The sequence below is a fragment of the Schistocerca serialis genome, chromosome 1 (assembly GCF_023864345.2).
Source record: "Schistocerca serialis cubense isolate TAMUIC-IGC-003099 chromosome 1, iqSchSeri2.2, whole genome shotgun sequence".
NCBI lineage: Eukaryota > Metazoa > Arthropoda > Insecta > Orthoptera > Acrididae > Schistocerca > Schistocerca serialis.
The window spans coordinates 1,136,957,645-1,136,977,092 of NC_064638.1; the positions used below are offsets into that span (position 1 = coordinate 1,136,957,645).

General features: G+C 37.7%; 1 protein-coding gene across 2 annotated transcripts in view; it reads right to left on the minus strand.

Moving 5' to 3' along the window:
• Nucleotides 1-19,448, minus strand: part of LOC126417450 (putative inorganic phosphate cotransporter) — a 421,312-nt gene that overhangs the window by 13,592 nt on the left and 388,272 nt on the right. For both annotated transcript variants that reach the window (XM_050085118.1, XM_050085119.1), the window contains exons 8-9: nucleotides 17,439-17,683; nucleotides 1,119-1,245 (exon numbers count right to left, since the gene is read on the minus strand). In XM_050085118.1, coding sequence (XP_049941075.1) covers nucleotides 1,119-1,245; nucleotides 17,439-17,683 — 372 coding nt within the window. The remainder of the gene's footprint in view (nucleotides 1-1,118; nucleotides 1,246-17,438; nucleotides 17,684-19,448) is intronic.

A 19,448-nucleotide genomic window follows, 5' to 3' on the forward strand; every position in this document is an offset into this window, starting at 1 on the left:
TTTCCATTGTGGTTTGAGACTAAGCAGGGTACACAGGAAGGCATCCGAAAGAATAAACACCACTTTGACCCAGCAACCACTAATGAGCAAGTTGCACTACATCAGTAGTGAGTGGATAGGTAGGGAATTTGGGCTGATGGGAGGTGTTCTAGGGTAGCAGTGCATCTGTCTAATAACCAGGAGACTTGGGTTTGAATCCCCATCTGACTCAAATTTAAATCAATGCCTGCTTGCAGCCAGTGTCCATAACTCCTTCTCTGTGTAACATCAGTGTTAAAGGCAAAACATAAATTTTCATTCAGTGCCTAAAATATCTCCTCAACGAACAGTCATTTGAAGTTTTCTCAGTATCTCAGAATATGCTCCAGAAACTAGAACCATTATTGAACTATAGTTTGAAAAAGATCTGTGTGGCTATACAGAAAAGAGAACAATGTGGTTCAGTATTGTCTGCAAGAACAATTATGGAGAAGCACGAGTAAAAAGGAAAATATGTCACATTCACTTTCTTAGATATTGATGAGGATCATGACAGTAAACAGAAGCAGAAAATTTGAGAATACCTTGAGAAAAGACTTGTTATGTGTGTTTCAATTAATTAATATATACAGATGATTGTATGAACACTGGCAGACTTATTCACAAATAGGTGCTTGTTTTTCAGTTGTGGTTTGAGACTAAGCAGGGTGCACAGGAAGGAATTTTCATAATTTTATTCATCACTGTATCACAATTTTAGGCTCATGCCTTTGCAGATGATGATTTGATGTGGGATGAAAATGACACTAAAGTAAAACAGCAATTGAATGACTGGATTCTGTATTCAAGCCATTAGACTAAAACCTCCTTTATGTGGTGAGTAGCAATCTATTGGTTTCATAATATTGATGTTATTCCATCCTGGACTTTCCACTGTTTCATTCAGCTGTAAGAAATTACTGATAAAATGAAGTCAGTGGTGACACCTGTTGTTCAGAGAAAAAGTGTTCTTAAATGTGTTTCTACACTGAAGCTGAAAACGTTCATAAAACAAGCAAATATCCTTTCATGACATGTTAACACTGTACTTTATAATATCAAAATTAATACAAATATAAATGCAGAAATTATTTTCCTACCTTTACTTTTCTTTGGCTCATTCCAAGGCTGCACTACTGCACTTCCAAAGATAACAAAAATTGTGTTTCCAAAAAGATATATACCCGAAGCAATATAGAAAACTATTTGCCACTTTTCTCTGGTGCTCTGTATGAAACAAAAATAAAATAAAGTAATAATCATCAGATAGACAGGAGTTTAAAGTCTACATATAACTACATTGATTTATTCATCCAGTCATCTTGTTTTGTAGATCCTACAATGAAGAGAATCTTCAAAGCTGTAGAATTTGCTGACTCCAACACAAGGATCATAATGAAAAAGAATGTGAAAAATATCAAAGTACACATTAACAATGCAACTGCATAATAATTTATATTATCATTTTCTTTTTATACACATCAAACACTTAGCTGTGAAAACATTATTTATTTTATCAAAAGCAAACCAGGAAAGTCTTACTCATTTCATTTACAGTCCATTCAACTGTCTTCAACTGCCCTAAATACACAAATTCATCAAGTGGTTTACTAGTTCACTGTTAATTTGTCCAGTTTTCTTTCAATAAAAAAATCGAAAGCTCTCTCAACATGAAGATTGGGCTGAACACTCTAATAATAACAATAATAATAATATATTCATTTTTGATCATTTAGTACAATAATATGGATAAATCACTTCTAGATAATTATACAATGGAACAACTGTATTGTGTAATACATTCTCACATGCATTTTTGTAATACATAATTTAGAAGCAGTTCTGTGTGTTAATTATTTGCAAAGAATGATGAAACTTTTGTGTTCTCGTTACTCCACATCTCTCTCTCTCTCTCTCTCTCTCTCTCTCTCTCTCTCTCTCTCTCTCTCTCAAGTGATTCCACTTGAAGCATTCGCAGTTTTGCAACTGATTTCAGAAGTGTGTTTTAGCTAATGGTGATTACATTGAAGGCCAGGAAAGGTATTTTGGTATTTTGTTTGTAACTCTTTTTTTCTTTATTTTCTGCAACCATTCGCTGAACTTCTCAGTTGCACCTTGTATGTATAAGAAACAGTAATGGTGCCAGCACTGACCCTGAGGCACCCCTTCCTCCCTCCCTCCCTCTCTCCCACCCCTCCACCACAACCAACCAATTTAACCACATCTCAATCAGACGCCACCTCACAATCATTCACATCACTGTGGAGAATGGCCTTTTGCCACCTGTTCTTAAAGTATCAGAGGAACCAGTTCTAAACCGCTCCTCTTATTCCACAATGGTCCAATTTCTGCAGTATAGTTTGTGATCAACACAGTTAAAAGCCTTAGTTAAATCAAATAAGCTGCCTATCCCCTAACAACATTTTGTTTAAACCATCCAGTGCCCCACAGAGAAAACAGAATGTACCATTTTTAGGTGTTAAACCACTCCCAAAACTAAATTGTACATTTTTGTGTGAACTGAAAGTATCAATTATTCTTACATGTGAAGCCTTTTCAATTGCTTTTGCAAACACTGATAGCATAGAAAAAGGTCTAAAATCATCTACATTATCCATTCCGCCGTTTTTAAAAAGCACTTTCACTACAGGACACTTTAATCGTTCAGGAAACTGCCATTCTTAAATGAAAAATTACAGATGTGTCTAAGTAAAAGGGTTAAAACATGCATCACAGTGCTTTAGCCCCCTGCTAGGTACCCTATCATATCCACAAGAGTCCTTAGTTTCCAGCGAGTTGATTATTGACTCAGTCTTTCCAATGCAAGTATCTCAGAGGAGTACTTCAGGTAGCGGTTTCTATGCCATTTTTTATGAGAAATATAAGATTCCCTGTATAAATTAAGTCTTTATTTAATTCACAGAAATTAAGTTTTAATGTAATTCCCTTGCTACATTCAGAAAGTGATTGTTAAATACTGTATACTTATTTTGGCAGTAAGAAAACCATTTGTATTATGTACTGCCCTTCTGTCCTTGAGCTTGTTCAGTTGGCCAACACTTCTTTCACTAGTGACCATACTGTTTCAATTTTATCCTGAGTCAGCCATTCTATTTGCATACAACATGCATTTTCTTTCTTAATGACATACTTCTTACTGTGCTGTTTATAATGAGCTACTGCACCTCAATTATGGCTATTTCTAACATTTTAATATGATTCTCCCTTTGTAACACATGATATCCTTTTCCCATTAGCTAGCCACCCAGGTTATCTGTTAATTTTAGTACCTTGTTTTAAATTATCTGCTGTAAAGCAGCTTTCAAAGGGCATGAGAAACATGTTGAGGAAAGCATTATATTAATCACCTATTTTATCAGCACTATAAACAACCTGACACACTTTTTTAATGTAGTTGAAAAAGTATCTGTTGCCACTGAATTCACATTCTTAAAGATGTACGTAATTATATTTAACATGTTTGTGTCCACAAATTCCTTTTAGGGTTAAAATTTGTACATCAGGTCTGAAAGGCCATTCATGCTTTTACTAACAGAATGGCCCTCTAGTACTGAAGACTGAATAAAAATGTTATCTGTAGTTAAGCTACTGTTTCTCTGTACTCTGCTTGCAAAGAATACAGTCTACACCAGATGATATGAATTTAGACTTTCCAACATTCTTTTCCTTGTATAATCACTTTTCATCTACATCTATGTGATTACTCTGATATTTACAATAAAGTGCCTGGCAGAGGGTTCAATGAACCACCTTGAAGCTGTCTCTCTACCATTCCACTCTCGAGCGGTATGCGGGAAAAATGAGCACTTAAATTTTTCTGTGTGAACCCTGATTTCTCTTATTTTATTGGATGATCATTTCTCCCAATGAGGGCGGGTGCCAACAGAATGTTTTCACAATTGGAGGAGAAAACTGGTGATTGAAATTTCATGAGAAGATCCCGTCACAACGAAAAATGCCTTTGTTTTAATTATTGCCTCTCCAATTTACGAATCATGTCTGTGACACTATCTCCACTACTTTGCAATAATACAAAATGAGCTGCGATTCTTTGTACTTTTTCAAAGTCATCCATCCTGATTTCTTTTAGTACTCATTTGAATAACTTCACACTTTTCCTTACACAGGGTCAATTGCCACTTGTCGCACCACACAGATATCTTATCTAAATCATTTTGCAAGTCGTTTTGATCATCTGATGACTTTACAAGATGATAAATTACAGCATCATCTGCAGACAATCTAAGACGGCTACTTAGATTGTCTCCTATGTCACTAATCAAGATCAGGAACAACAGAGGGCCTATAACACTTCCTTGGGGAATGCCAGATATTACTTCTGTTTTACTCGATGACTTTTTGTCTATTACTACGAACTGTGACCTTTCTGACAGGAAATCACGAATCCAGTCGCACAACTGAGTCGATACTCCATAGGCACGCACTTGCTTGTGAGGAATGGTGTAGATAGCCTTCTGGAAATCTAAAAATATGGAATGAATTTGACATCCCCTATTGATAGCACTTATTACTTCATGAGTATAAAGAGCTAGTTGTGTTTCACAAGAACGATATTTTCTGAAACAGCGCTGACTATGTGTCAATAAATCATTTTCTTTGAGGTACTTCATAATGTTCAAATACGGTATATGTTCCAAAACCCTACCGCAAATCGACATTAGTGATATAGGCTTGTAATTCAGCGGACTACTCCTACTTCCCTTTTTGGGTACTGGTGTGACTTGAGCAATTTTCCGGTCTTTAGGAACAGATCTTTCTGTGAGCGAGTGGTTGTATATAAGTGCTAAATATGGAGCTCTTTTATCAGCATACTCTGAGAGGAACCTGACTGGTATACAATCTGGACCGGAGGTCTTGCCTTTATTAAGTGATTTAAGCTGGTTTGTTACTCCGAGGATATCTACTTCTATGTTTCTCATCTTGGCAGTTGTTCTTCATTGAAATTCAGGAATATTTACTTCATCTTCTTTGGTGAAGGACTTTTGGAAAACCATGTTTAATAACTCTGCTTTAGTGGCACTGTCATCAGCGACTTCACCGTTGTTATCGCGCTGTGAAGGTATTGATTGCGGCTTGCCACTGGTGTGTTTTATGTATGACCAGAATCTCTTTGGGTTTTCTGCTAGATTTCATGACAGAATTTCTTTGTGGAAATTATTAAAAGCATCTTGCACTGAAGTATGTGCCATATTTCGAACTTCTGTAAAACTTTGCCAATCTTGGGGATTTTGTGTTCTTTTAAATTTGGCATGCTTTTTTTGTTGCTTCTGCAACAACGATCTGACCCATTTTGTGTACCATGGGGGATCAGTACCATCACTTATTAATTTATGTGGTATATATCTCTCAATTTTTGTCGATACTATCTCTTTGAAAACATTCCACAACTTTTCTACACTTACATGATCAGATCAGAAAGAGTGAAGACTGTCTCTTAAAAAGGCATTAAGAGCATTTTTATCAGCTTTTTTAAATAGATATACTTTGCGTTTCTTTTTGATTGTACGTGTTACAGTATTGAGCCTAGGAGCAACTGCCTGGTGGTCGCTAATCCCTGTATTTGTCACAATACTCACTATTTGGCCAGGATTTTGTGTTGCTAGAAGGTCAACTATGCTTTCACAACCATTTACACTTTGAGTGGGCTCATGAACTAATTGTTCAAAATAATTTTCTGAGAAAGCATTCAGTACAATTTTGGATGACGTTTTATGCCTGCCGCTGGCTTTAAATGTATAATTTTTCCAGCATATCGAGGGTAGATTAAAATCACCACCGACTATAATTATATGAGTGGGGTACTTATTTGAAATTAGACTCAAATTTTCTTTGAACCATTCAGCAATTATATCTTCTGAGTCGGGGGGTCCAATTAATAGTTTAGTCTGACTGTCAGGTACAACCTCTACCCATACTATTTCATACGAACTATCTACTTAAATTCCGCTACAAGGCAAGCTACCTCTGACAGAAATAAATACTCGATCCTTTCTGAACACTATTAGATCATTCTGAACAATGTTAGATTGTTTGAAAAAATTTTAGCTGAACTTATTTCTGGCTCTCTGTACCTACAACTATTTGAGCTTCAGTGCTTTCTATTAGGGCTTGGAGCTCTGGTTCTTTCCCAACACAGCTGTGACAATTTACAACTACAATACTAATCATTTCTACAACTACCTTACTGTGTTTTACCTGCCCACTTTTAGACAGACATCCCTTCTGTGGTTCCCTGAGACCCTCTAACCTAAAAAACCACCCATTCCCTTCCACACAGCCCCCGCTACCCATGTAGCCGCCTCCTGTGTGTAGTGGGCTCCTGACCTATTAAGCGGAACCTGGAAATCCACCACCCGATGGCTAAGTCAAGGAATCTGCAGCCTACATGGTCACAGAACTGCCTGAGTCCCTGATTCAGACCCCCCACTTGGCTCTGCACCAAAGGTCCACAGTCGGTTCTATCAGCAATGATGCAGATGGTGAGCTCTGCCTTAATCTCAGAAGCAAGACTGGAAGTCTTTACCATTTCTGCTAGCTGCCCGAAACCAGTCAGAATCTGCTCCAATCCAAAGCGACACACGTGACTGGTACTGGCATGATCCACCACCTGCAGTTGGCTGCACCCTGTACTCTTCATGGCATCCGGAAGCACCCTTTCCACATCCGGAATGACTCCTCCCAGAATGCACATGGAGTGCACACCAGCTTCCTTCCCCTCCTTGCAGCCATGTTCCTAAGACGCCCCATTATGCGCCTAACATTGGAGCTCCCAACTACCAGCAAACCTACCCTCTGTGAATGCCCAGACCTTGCGGGCTGAGGAGCTTCCTCTGGAACAGGGTGGATGACTGCATCCGGCTCAGAGACATCGTCAGCCACAGATAACGCCAAAAACCTGTTTGTCAAACGAACCAGGGAGGCCCTAAGATCGGGCCCTCAAAAAGTTTTTTGCTGCCTGCCAGACTTTGGAATGATCTCCCACTCGACCACGGGTGAGGGGTCAACTTCAGTGCAGGCAGGACCCAGCGCGACCACAGCAGTGGACCAATCGGAGGACACGTGGGACTTGCTCGACGTCCCTCGCATCCCCGCGTTCGATCCCCCACAGTGACGCCCTTGGCAGCAGCTTCAGGCTGTGTGATAGAAGCCAAAGCAGCCTGGAGCTGTGAGCGAAGGGTCGCCAACTCAGCTCACATCTGTACATAGCAATCACAGTTCCTATCCAACTTTTAAAGTTAATATTAAATTCACCACAGACAACTAATTAACTAATTTTTGGTACTCTATATTAAGTGAAGATATTTTTTTCCTAGGGGGAGCAGGTATCACTCATTAACCTGTAATGACTCAATCACTGATTGCCTTGGCAAACTTTTTGTTTAGCATGGCAGAGCTCTGCTACAGCGCTGTCTTTGGCCAGCATTTCAAACTCAACAATTACCATGTGTATTGAGATATCAGCAATAAATTGTCCCTACTTGCTACCTACATTATTCCACACAAGCATTCTTACCTGGACCCTTTGCCACATTCATGATCCTCTGAAGAATGTCAACACCAACTACAGATCACTCAGTGTACTTCATCTCATCATCTATGTGCTGACAATGGAACCAATTACAGTTTAGGTGAACACCGAGTGCAAGGCAGTTCCATAGTGTTTCATTTAGTGCTTCAGATCAGCAGGAACAATCTACATTTTCTGTTAAATGTGTACTGCACTGTACTGTTGGTAGCAACAATGAATCTTGTGTACATGAACAATGGGTAGTGATTGATGACCTTCTGAATGATTTCAGCAATGAGTGTAACCAATTTTCCTACCAATGAGACACTAGTCATCAGACTGTTGGAGACAGAAACAGTGGTATGCCATCTGTGTTGATCATGCCAGCCAAAACGGGAACATTTCCACTGAACCAAATTGTGACATCATATGGAAACCGGTCAGCTGGGCCATGCAACGACATACTAGTGGGATTTTCTTCTGCAGTGCATCTGCATCAGGGTAGTTCATTGTTCTCCAACCTCCTGTGCCTCCATATCCACATAATGTAACAGAAGCCTTCTGACTCAGTGAGGGGCCTGACAAGGTCTAGGTGCACATGCTGGAACTGGTCTTGGGTATCAAACTGCAAGCATTTTGGTCTGTCTTAAGAGTGTTGGTAGGCTCTACAAGCTCGAGTCCAGTAATTACAATCACGTTGGACATTTGGCCATTTGAAATAGTCTGTGAAAAATTACAATTAGCGCGCGAACACCAAGATGTGACAGCCCATGCAGTCAGTTGAAAATAGCCTTCTGCATGATGAATAGGACATGGGTCTAAAGCAGTTCTGTGATATGTCACCCAAAACTTGCACAGATGAACCAGGAATAATATGTGATGAACATTTGATTTGCAATTCAGTTATGATGTTGTGTAGGACATCAAGTAATTGCATGCCCAGTAGTTGTGTCTCGACCAGTTAACTGTAATGCTACCAGCCATGTCATTGTAAGACAGTATGGGGAAGGCTGTCCAACAAAGGGTCTCTACCAAGACAATTAACTTGCAGCTACAAACCCCTCCCCCCCCCCCCCCCCCCCCCACCACATCAATAATCCAAACATGATTATGTCATGGTTATCAGCTGACTAAGCCTATACCGTCATTGCCATATAGCCATAGGGGAGCACCTACCACTTAAGCATGAGAAAACAGAGTTTGACACAACTCCAACTACAATGCTGCCTCCACAGAACAGCTCCACGACTCCCTCATTCCACTCCAATGTGGACCCAATATCACACTACGGCTGACCACACTGTCTCCCTCCTCTCCTTGTGCAATATCACCTGTATTAAGATATGAAAAGGACAAATATTCTTTTCAGCACTGCACTGAGAAATGGTCCAGCCACGCCCTGCACAAGCAACCAACCATAGAACAGGTGATATCACTCACTGGTGTGAAGATGATTTCAGTTGCAGCAACGTATAATTTAATGTTTTTCTAAGCTGTAGGTGAAAATTTTAATGAATATCTTGTCCATTACAGATAATAGGGAGAAAACTGTATCCTTTTTGGTCTTTTCTGTATCCTTTCATGTGAAGTAAAATAATTACAACATTGTGCCAGATTTGGGGAACTGCCTTCCTCTGCAGACATTCTGAAAATTCTTTTGTAAGTTTATTCCTGCCTTAAGTAATATTCTGTGCCTCATCCAATTTATCTCTTACTACACTATACAAACATTTTAATAAGTCTTGAAATGCATCTACAATTCTCTCTCTCTCCTTTTTTTTTTAACATAAGTTTATATTTTGCCTTCTTCATACACTTATTGTTTTCAGTTGTTTCTGTAAACATAAGTTCATAGTATCTTCCCATATCCTCTCAATGACTTTTTGAATACTCTGGTGTTATTCAGCATGTCCCTCTTACTGTTTGCCTTACCCTCTTGATTCCCTTTTAATATTTGCCTAATTCCATTTAAGGTCTTCTTTTGTTTTGTTTTCCTCATACCTGCAACTTCTTTGCTGTTTTCATGAATGCTTGGATAAATAAATCCCCTCCATCAATGACTGTCCAACCATTTTCTTGGACACTGAGCTTGTTGCTTGATTTTATAGTATAACTTGGTGTGTATTTGTGCAAATCCTTTATTATAAGAAGTGATTCAAAAGTGCCACATGTTAAGAAATGAAGCAAATAATCTTTTCAAGTAGTTAAAGGAAAGGAATGTATTGTGAAAATTTTTCACTGACTAGGAAGGCACACAAGATCCTCTGTGACTGTAGTGATCCTCCGCAGAGAGTGAATCTAGTAATAAGATTGTGCAAAGATTCTGACTATTTATTTCGGTTTGGACACTCAACTGGCATGGACACATATAGTGATTAATAGTAATTTCATTAAATATGTGTACCACTGTTGGCCAGCATTACAGCTTATATTAATTTAAAATCATTTACATGACAAAAATGGTGTCCCATAAATATTATTTTGACTTAGTCTGAATATACTAATTAAAAAGAACAGAATATCTGAACTTCAAGGCATATAACATTTTTATATATCCAAAAATTACTGATCTGAAATATAACTGATTGGTCATTATCCTCCTGCTTGCATTATTCCTATTTCATAATGACTGATCTGAGTTTGTGCATGTTGAGTACTGCCATAGGATTTTTGGACACTGATTTCTTGATGTTTCCCAACAAATCTGCCAGATAGCTGTCAGATATAACAAAAGACTTGGAAAACGAGTTGAATAGAATGGACAGAGTCTGCAAAGGAGGATATAAGATGAACATCAACAAAATCAAAATGAGGATAATGGAATATAGACAAATTAAATCAGGTGATGCTGAGGGAATTGTATTAGGAAACGAGACACTTAGAGTAGTAGATGAGTTAGTTATCTGGGCAACAGAATAACTGACAATGACTGAAGTAGGGAGGGTATAAAATATTGAATGCAGATTGAAGTGTTAAGAAGACTTTTTTGAAAGTGTTTGTATAGGGTGTAACCCATATGGAAGTGAAACATGTACGAAAAAGTTTAAACAAGAAGAGAATAGAAGCTTTTAAAATATGGTGCTATGGAGGAATGCTGAAGATTAAGTTGGTAGATTGCATAACTAATGAGAAAATACTGAACAGAAAAAGAAATTAATTGTTGCACAACCTGACTAGACAAAGGGATTGGTTGATAAGCCACATTCTGAGACGTCATGGGTTCACCAATTTAGTACTGGAGGGAAGTGCACAGGGGGGCAGGGGGTAAAAATTTTACAGGGAGACCAATAGATGAATAGAATAAGCAGTTACAGTAGGGTGTAAGTTGCAGTAGTTATTTGGTAATGAAGAGGCTTGCACAGGATAGAGTAACATGGAAAGCTGCATCAAACCCGACTACAGATGGAAAACCTCAACAACAACAATAACAGCTAAAGAGTGGTGTAAGCAGATGGTATTCTAAGTTCATGTTATAGTCTGTTTAACCAGACTTTGTTTAATTATGTGTGAGGATAGAAAAAACTTGGCATGTCAAGCATTCAGAATCCATTGTGTTCCCTGAGTATACTCCTTCCAATATTCTTTCACCTTGACTAGAATAATGGCTTCCAACAGAACTGCACATTGGAGTAAGCATTCTGACAATTTTATATTCTCCTGCCATGACCCAAAGAGTTTCATGACACATGTGAACAGTGCCATACATTTGCAGACCTATGGTTACAGCAGGCCTGGATGCTTTAAGCATCAGAGCCTGAAATCAGTATGATCAGTTTTCATAGTGATCAATTGATAGCAGAACTTTGAAGTTTCCAGTCAGTTTTGTTGTTTGGCAGCTAGTTAGACAGTCAGTCTGTGTGACAGCTATAATGCATTTAGGCTTAGGCACCAGTCTTTTGTTTCACCACACTATGCGCAGTTTATATTTTAGATTAATTTCTTCCTATGTTCCATGGTTCATATTCATGTGGAACTTATCAGTAGGTTAACAAATAAAATTTATCTCTATGAATAATGGCCATTTACAAAACTGGATGTTTTGTTTTAATCTTGATATACAATAAAATTTGATGAAAGTCTGCCAACCACACACATATCATCTACTCATAAATTAATTAATGGGGTAAGAGTTGTCAAGCATAAATAATTTCACTTTGTTTTTAAAACTTTAATTACCTGCCAGCAGCTTTGATTCACAAGGGAAATGATCAGTCATTTTTATTGCTGCATACTTTGTGGTCCTTTCTGCATGTGGTTAATTCTTCTATAGTACGGACACATTTTGTTCCTAGTGTTTTGTTTATGAATAGCACTATTATTTTCAGATAATACCAGATTCATCACAAATACACATCATAAGACAGTAAAAATATTTTCAAGCTGCTGTATGTATGTTTATATTTTTAAATAGTTGCCTAAATGAAGTTTGAGGATTAAAACTAGATATTATCCTTACAACATGATTACGTGAAAGGAATACTTTGTGTGTGTGTGTGTGTGTGTGTGTGTGTGTGTGTGTGCACGCACGCACACACAATTGCCCCGTAAAACCATAAAATTACTCTATATTACATCAAGGAAGTATGCAATGTAAGATAGTTCTCTGATGTCTTCACCACCAAAATCAGCAATTACACATAGCTCAAATGTTGCTGATTTCCTTCACTTCTCTTCCTTCCCCTTCAAACCTTCTGCCTGAAAGCTTGCCTAATTATAATCTCCTTTTATGTGTGTGTTCTGTCACCACTTGGTGTGTAGTTTTTTTTATTTATCCAATTACATTTAACAGACTATTTTGTACTGTATAAAGTGTAAAATTGTAGTGAGACCAGTTCCCTTTATGTTTACATCAGCCTGTTAGTTGTCATTCTCATGCTCACATTCTGACTGGTGGACTTGTGGAATGAAAATGGTATGACTACATCTTGTTCTATGCACCAAGTGTAAATTCTGATACGATATGTTTTATGATACCCATTTTTAATTGTCATAAATTTTGTAAACATCTCTGATAAAAAAATTGTTTTCATTATTTTGATGGATGTAAATGTCTGAGAGGTATAAAAGCATGGAGAAATTTAATAATCGTAGACAAATGTGTTGTTATCTTTGTATTTAACAATCTATGGACTGTCAGCAGGTAAAGTAAGTTAGCTGCTGGGGATTAGTTTGCCGAGAGGAGTTATATATGGCTACATGTTGGGTGATTGTTGCCCATTATGTCTAAATAACAATGCTCAAAAGTATCTTTCTATAATTGTGAACCACAAAAAAAAGTGTTACTTAAAATTAATGAAATGATTTCAAGAATATATCAACACAGTGAAAACTGAAATGTGTCCATTTTTTTTTTATCAAAATTGATACAACAAGAACAAACCTATGAGCTACTGCAAATCCAAATATTCTATCAATCTTCCACAGGAAAGTGATAAAGAAGACCCCTAGATGTGAACCATGAGAAACAATGAAGAAGAATTTTACCAGCTAAGTACCAATTCTTTCGATCAGTCGGCATTTCTGAACTTTCCACCCTGTTTGCTCAGTGTACTGTTAAGGAGGATGAAATTCATGTCATGAAAAATCAACAGAGACAGAATTTAATAATTACTTGAATCAGGAATTATAGGTTTTGGGGTCAGAGTGGGCATATTTATGGATACTGGTGATGAGCAGAAACAGAGACCAGCACCTTCAAAAACAACCAGCACACCAGAAAACATCAAGAAAATAAGGTTGGCAATTTTGAATTCCCCCAAGTGATTTGCTTTCAAACATGCAGCTGCTTTTTCAATTTCTGATTACACATTGACACAAATTCTTCACGAAGACCTGAAATTCATCCAAACAAACTGGCAGTGGTTCACACACTCAATCCACACTATTTTGTTTCGCAAAAATGCACATAAACTCTTGATCAAAAGCCTGCCTCATAATGTCCTCATGCTCTTCAGTGATGAGGCACATTTCCTTTGTCTGGATGTGCAAATAAACAAAACATGGGATACCAGAATAGCATGAAATCTGCAAAAACTTCATGAAGTCCCCACATTAAGACTGTGAGTTTGGTGTGTGTTATTGAAAATTGACATTACTGGCCCATGCTTTTTTGAAGAGAATGAGAGGGCACTTACAGTCACTTCTGAGCATTATGTCCAGATGACTGAGGAGTTTTTTCTCCCTAAACTTGAAGAAATGGATGTGGCTGATGTCTGGTTCCAACAAGATGGCATCACATCTCACACAGCATGAATACCAATGACACTCTTGTGTGAAAACTCTTTGAGGGGTGCTCTTCAGTGACCAGCACACTCACCAGACTTAGCCCCCTCTGATTTGTTTCTTTTGGGGTTATCTTAACTCCCTGGGGTATACCAATCATCCACCGACTCTGTGTGAGCTGTAGAACAATATTCATGCTATTATTGTCAACACAGAGACATTCTGGACAAACTGGACCTAAACTTCTGATTTCGATGCTCCAAGTGCATTGGGCACAATGGAGGCCACTTTCAGGATATCATTTTCAAAGCCTAATGAAATAAAACTTTAAATGTGCCTCTTTATAAAGAAAAAGAGAATTCAATTGATATCTCCAATATTTCCTCTTTTATGATTTTTAAAAATAAGGAAGCTCCCACACCACACCCTGTACTTTTGAATATTTCATTTATTGATCTTCTTATTGTTCCAGCTCTGTTGAGAGTGATGATTATTTTTTGCATCATCAACAAAGAACATTTTTCCTTAATCAGTATGGGATGTCATTTATGTATAAAGGGTTAAGATTAACAAAACTAACAAACTCCAGGGAGGCCAAAATGTCCTGTGAACATGTGACCAGAATTGCATCATTGCCATTGTAGAGGGCACCAACAGATGGAAGTTCCTCTGACCACATGTAGTGTGTTCCTTGTGTGCTGCAGACTGTGATTTATACAGTGTGCTTTAAGCAGCAGAATGGTCAGGTGTTCACGTCCAAGAACAAACTGAGATGGTGTTTCCACATGGCCAAGCAGATGGAAACAATCAAGAGGAAGCACGGCTATTCCAAAACAAGTACCCTCATAGACACCAACCACATCACACAACATTTCAAGCCCACTTTAGTTGTTTGTGTGATCATGGGTCCTTTCAGTATTATGAAAAGGATAGTTGCTACTCATCATATAGCAGAGGTGCTGAGTCACAGAAAGGCACAACAAAAAGCCTGTCAGAAAGTTACCTTTTGGCCATCAAGGCCTTTATCAAAAATACACAGAACACACCCGCACCTGCGCACACATACACTTTTTACTTCTCTCCTTCCCACTACACCTTCCACCCCCCACCCCCCCCTGCATCTAGGACCAAATTGAGGGGCAAATCTCCAATGTCACAGAATGTGTCAGTACATGAAATTACAACATAATGTAATAAAAGATTAGATAAAATGTTTATGAATCCGAAAAAAAGTCAAGCCATAGGTTTGAGTAAATGCAATCAACAATACAACATAAGGATCAGCTTAATTTTTCAAGGAACTCAGAATAGAAGGAGTGACCCATGAGGAAACTCTTCAGATTTAATTTGAAAGCTCATGGATTACTACTAAGATTTTTGAATTCTTGTGGTAGTTGATTGAAAGTGGATGCAGCAGTATACTGCACACCTTTCTGCACAAGAGTTAAGGAAGTCTGATCCAAATGAAGATTGGATTTCTGCTGAGTATTAACTGAGTGGAAGCTGCTTATTCTTGGTAATAAGTTGATATTGTTAACAAGAAACGACTGTAAGGAATATATATATATATATATATATATATATATATATATATATATATATATATATAATGGAAGGAAACATTCCACGTGGGAAAAATTATATATAAAAACAAAGATGAGGTGACTTACCGAACAAAAGCGCTGGCAGGTTGATAGACACACAAACAAACACAAACATACACACAAAATTCAAGCTTTCGCAACAAACTGTGGCCTCATCAGGAAAGAGGGAAGGAGAGGGGAAGACGAAAGGAAGTGGGTTTTAAGGGAGAGGGTAAGGAGTCATTCCAATCCCGGGAGCGGAAAGACTTACCTTAGGGGGAAAAAAGGACAGGTATACACTCGCACACACGCACATATCCATCCACACATACAGACACAAGCAGACATATTTAAAGACCATATGTTTGTTTGTGTGTCTATCGACCTGCCAGCGCTTTTGTTCGGTAAGTCACCTCATCTTTGTTTTTATATATAATTTTTCCCACGTGGAATGTTTCCTTAAATATGTCTGCTTGTGTCTGTATGTGTGGATGGATATGTGCGTGTGTGCGAGTGTATACCTGTCCTTTTTTCCCCCTAAGGTAAGTCTTTCCGCTCCCGGGATTGGAATGACTCCTTACCCTCTCCCTTAAAACCCACTTCCTTTCGTCTTCCCCTCTCCTTCCCTCTTTCCTGATGAGGCAACAGTTTGTTGCAAAAGCTTGAATTTTGTGTGTATGTTTGTGTTTGTTTGTGTGTCTATCGACCTGCCAGCGCTTTTGTTCGGTAAGTCACCTCATCTTTGTTTTTTTATATATATATATATATATATATATATATATATATATATATATATATATATATATATAGAGAGAGAGAGAGAGAGAGAGAGAGAGAGAGAGGGGCCAATGTCAGAATACCCAGACTAGTTAACAGGAGTGTGGGTGAGTTGCAGTTGCATGTGTTTGTGTTTGTTGTCCATTTTTGACAAAAGCCTTGTTCGTCGAAAGCTAACTTTCTGACAGTCTTTTTGCTGTGCATTTCTGCTATATTATGAGTAGCAGCTATTCTTTTCATGACACTGTTACATCCCATCCTGGATTTTCAATGGGTCCTTTCAGACAGGTGAAAATGCAGGGAGTTGGTGTGCTGCACATACACCAGATTTGGAGGACTGTGTTCTACAGGGTATGCTGCCTCTCAACCGTTTCCATCGTTTGGCAGTACACAAACACCATCTCGGCTTGTTCCTGAGATGAATATCAGACCATTCTGCTCCTTATGGTATGCTGTGTCAATTTTACAGTGTGCAACACACACAGAACACATGGAATGTGGTCAGAGGAACTTTCATTCATCTGTGCCATCTAACGTAAATGTAGATGTTCAACCAGAACAGCATGCTACACATTGTTCAGTAGTGAAGTATAACAATCTTCATTAAGACTCTGCCTTTGAGTAATAAGAACTAATAAGGTCTTCATGACTTTTTCTGCATGTGAGGTCATATTTTTCTTTCCTTGGTGTACTTCTTGTCATGTGCTCTGCCATCTCTCACATACAAGATGAGCACAGGTTTCATCCAATACTATTAATAATGAGATAATCTTATTAGAATTGCATTTATGGGACTCTATGTGTGTGTTAACAAACTCAGTGGTTCCTTTAGTAAAAAGATTTGTTTTACCCAAATTTTCATGTAAAAGATCTTTGTAGCACAAGTGAGGTTGCATGTGTTTAGCCAGTGTTCGCTGAATATGTCACTGGGAATTTTTGCCACAATCTGGTCAGACATATAAATTTTTGGACTCTATGAACACTTCTTACTTACAGACATTGCACAAATATACTTAAATTCAGCAACCTGCCACTAAACCACGAAGAATAAAATGCAAAAATTGCTTCTTGTTGAATCTTGCTCCTCTTTTATGTATATATACTAAGTTTATACCACATCATTATTTAGATAATCATTACAAACAAGCAGCTTAACTTATGTATTTCTGTAGGTTCACGGTAAAATCTGCAAACATTTGTAAGCTTTCAGTGTGTCCTTTATAACTAATTTCTACTCAAATTATCCAAAAACTTAGCCATATTGCTGCTGTAATAAATCAACTACTTACCTCAGTGCCAAGAATGACTCCAACCACAAGTGGGCCTACAATGGACATGATGTTTCCAAGTCCATTGGTTATTCCCATCAGAGTTCCAGCAAAATTAGGAGAAAGATCCACATGGTTTATTTGGAAGCCTACAAAAGTTCCAGCATTGAGACCAACAGCAATTGTGAGAAGTGCAACCACCAAGTCTGGGTTGTCCACAGGGGCTAATGCTACGCCAATAAGTGCTGCAGCAGGACCATAATGAGCTGTAAAAAAAGTGTTGTTTTCATTACACACTTTCTCCCTTTTGGTAGGACACAGTGTTACACCTTGAAACACTTTTTAGTCTTTTGCCTCTTTATTCCATTCTGCATTCTGAAAAGATAGCATTCACTTTCTGTGTGCTGCAGTCTTTCTCTAAAATTACAGATATTGCTCCAGAAAAGTAAGATTTCTCCAAATGTGAAAGACAGTTCCAAGGTACAATATGGTCATGTACCAAGGAACAAATATTCTATCCAGATTTAAAAGTGTTGCAGCCAAGAAAAATCTTGTCATTAGAGTCTATAATAGTCTGTGTGTTACATTATTTCTAAATTATCCATACCAGTAATATAAGACAAAATATTATCAAAAACCAGTCAGAAACTAAAATTTTGAAATAGGAATTATTGGCAACTAATGCAAATTTCCATTTTTGAGGCAGTAAAATTGTTAGGACATTAGAAAAACTCTGTTCATTTGCAAACATTATACTTAAAAAAATTTAAAAAATCCATTTCTAGGTGCTAGATAGTACATGACTGACAAAATACAACTTAAATGTCCACACATTAAGTAGCTAGTTTTAAAATATATTGTAATTTACTTGCCATAAAACTCTGTAATGGAAGAATTATCAGTAACCTCAAAACAACATAAATATATTATACAGCATTTAAATATGTAGAACTCATAACATGGTATTTACTGACACTGCACAAAACACAACCTCGTATTTCACAATAACAGAAACAGCAGAAAATGCTGCAAACAGTTTATGACAGTCTACAATGCATGCTCCTTCATTTAATTCGAAACTCAACCACTAGATTGAAACACTGACTAGGAAATATTGTGTGTTCCAGGGTACACTATCCTCAAGGTACAACACGCTCCTCTACTGTATGAACAACTGGAACAAAAACAAGCTATACAAATATGTAATGCATATATGTAGCATTTACAGTATTACTTGAGAAACATTACTTGTGTGTCCCCATAATTTACTTATGAGCACTTCACTGTTAGAACTCCAGTACTTTCGTGATCAGCCTATGGAAAATGATAAAATGAATGAACTGTATTTGATTATACTTCTACAGTTTATGATCCATCCTGTTATTTTTACTTTACTATGCCAAAATGTTTTATTGAGAGAGAACTAATAGCTTGGTTTTGATGTTGCAGTTTGTTATTTAAGATTAAAATAGTCATCTTTTGTGTTCCGAAGTAAAATAATTTGGTATGTCTTTTAGGACTAAAAAAATAAATCAGTTAGTTTCAACAGCAGTTGTTGTTCAAAGTAAGAACAACTCATTCATTCATTCATAATGTTGAGTAAATCCCATAACAATGGATCACTAGCTTTCAAGCTTTGGATCTTTTTCTCATGGAAATTACACATATTCACATACACAACCAAACAGACACTGAAATGCGCACTACCAGAGCAACATTGATTACTGATTTTTGTTTATTGAGAATGATTATTTTGGGCAACAGATGTGTGGAGGGGGTAGGGAAGGATGCATGAGGTAAGGAAGGGGTAGTGGGCTTGTGCAAGATAAGAGTGGGACAGACAGATGACTCACTGGCTGCACAATAATAGAAAGAAATTCTGAAGGGGTAGGCATATAAGAAATAAAGAAAGATATCATGCATCCTTCCCTACCCCCTCTCAAAATCTATTAGCTCAGAAAACTGTCCTCAATAATTAAAAATCAATACTCAGTGTCGTGTGGGCATAGTAGTGTGTGTTTAGTTGTCCAT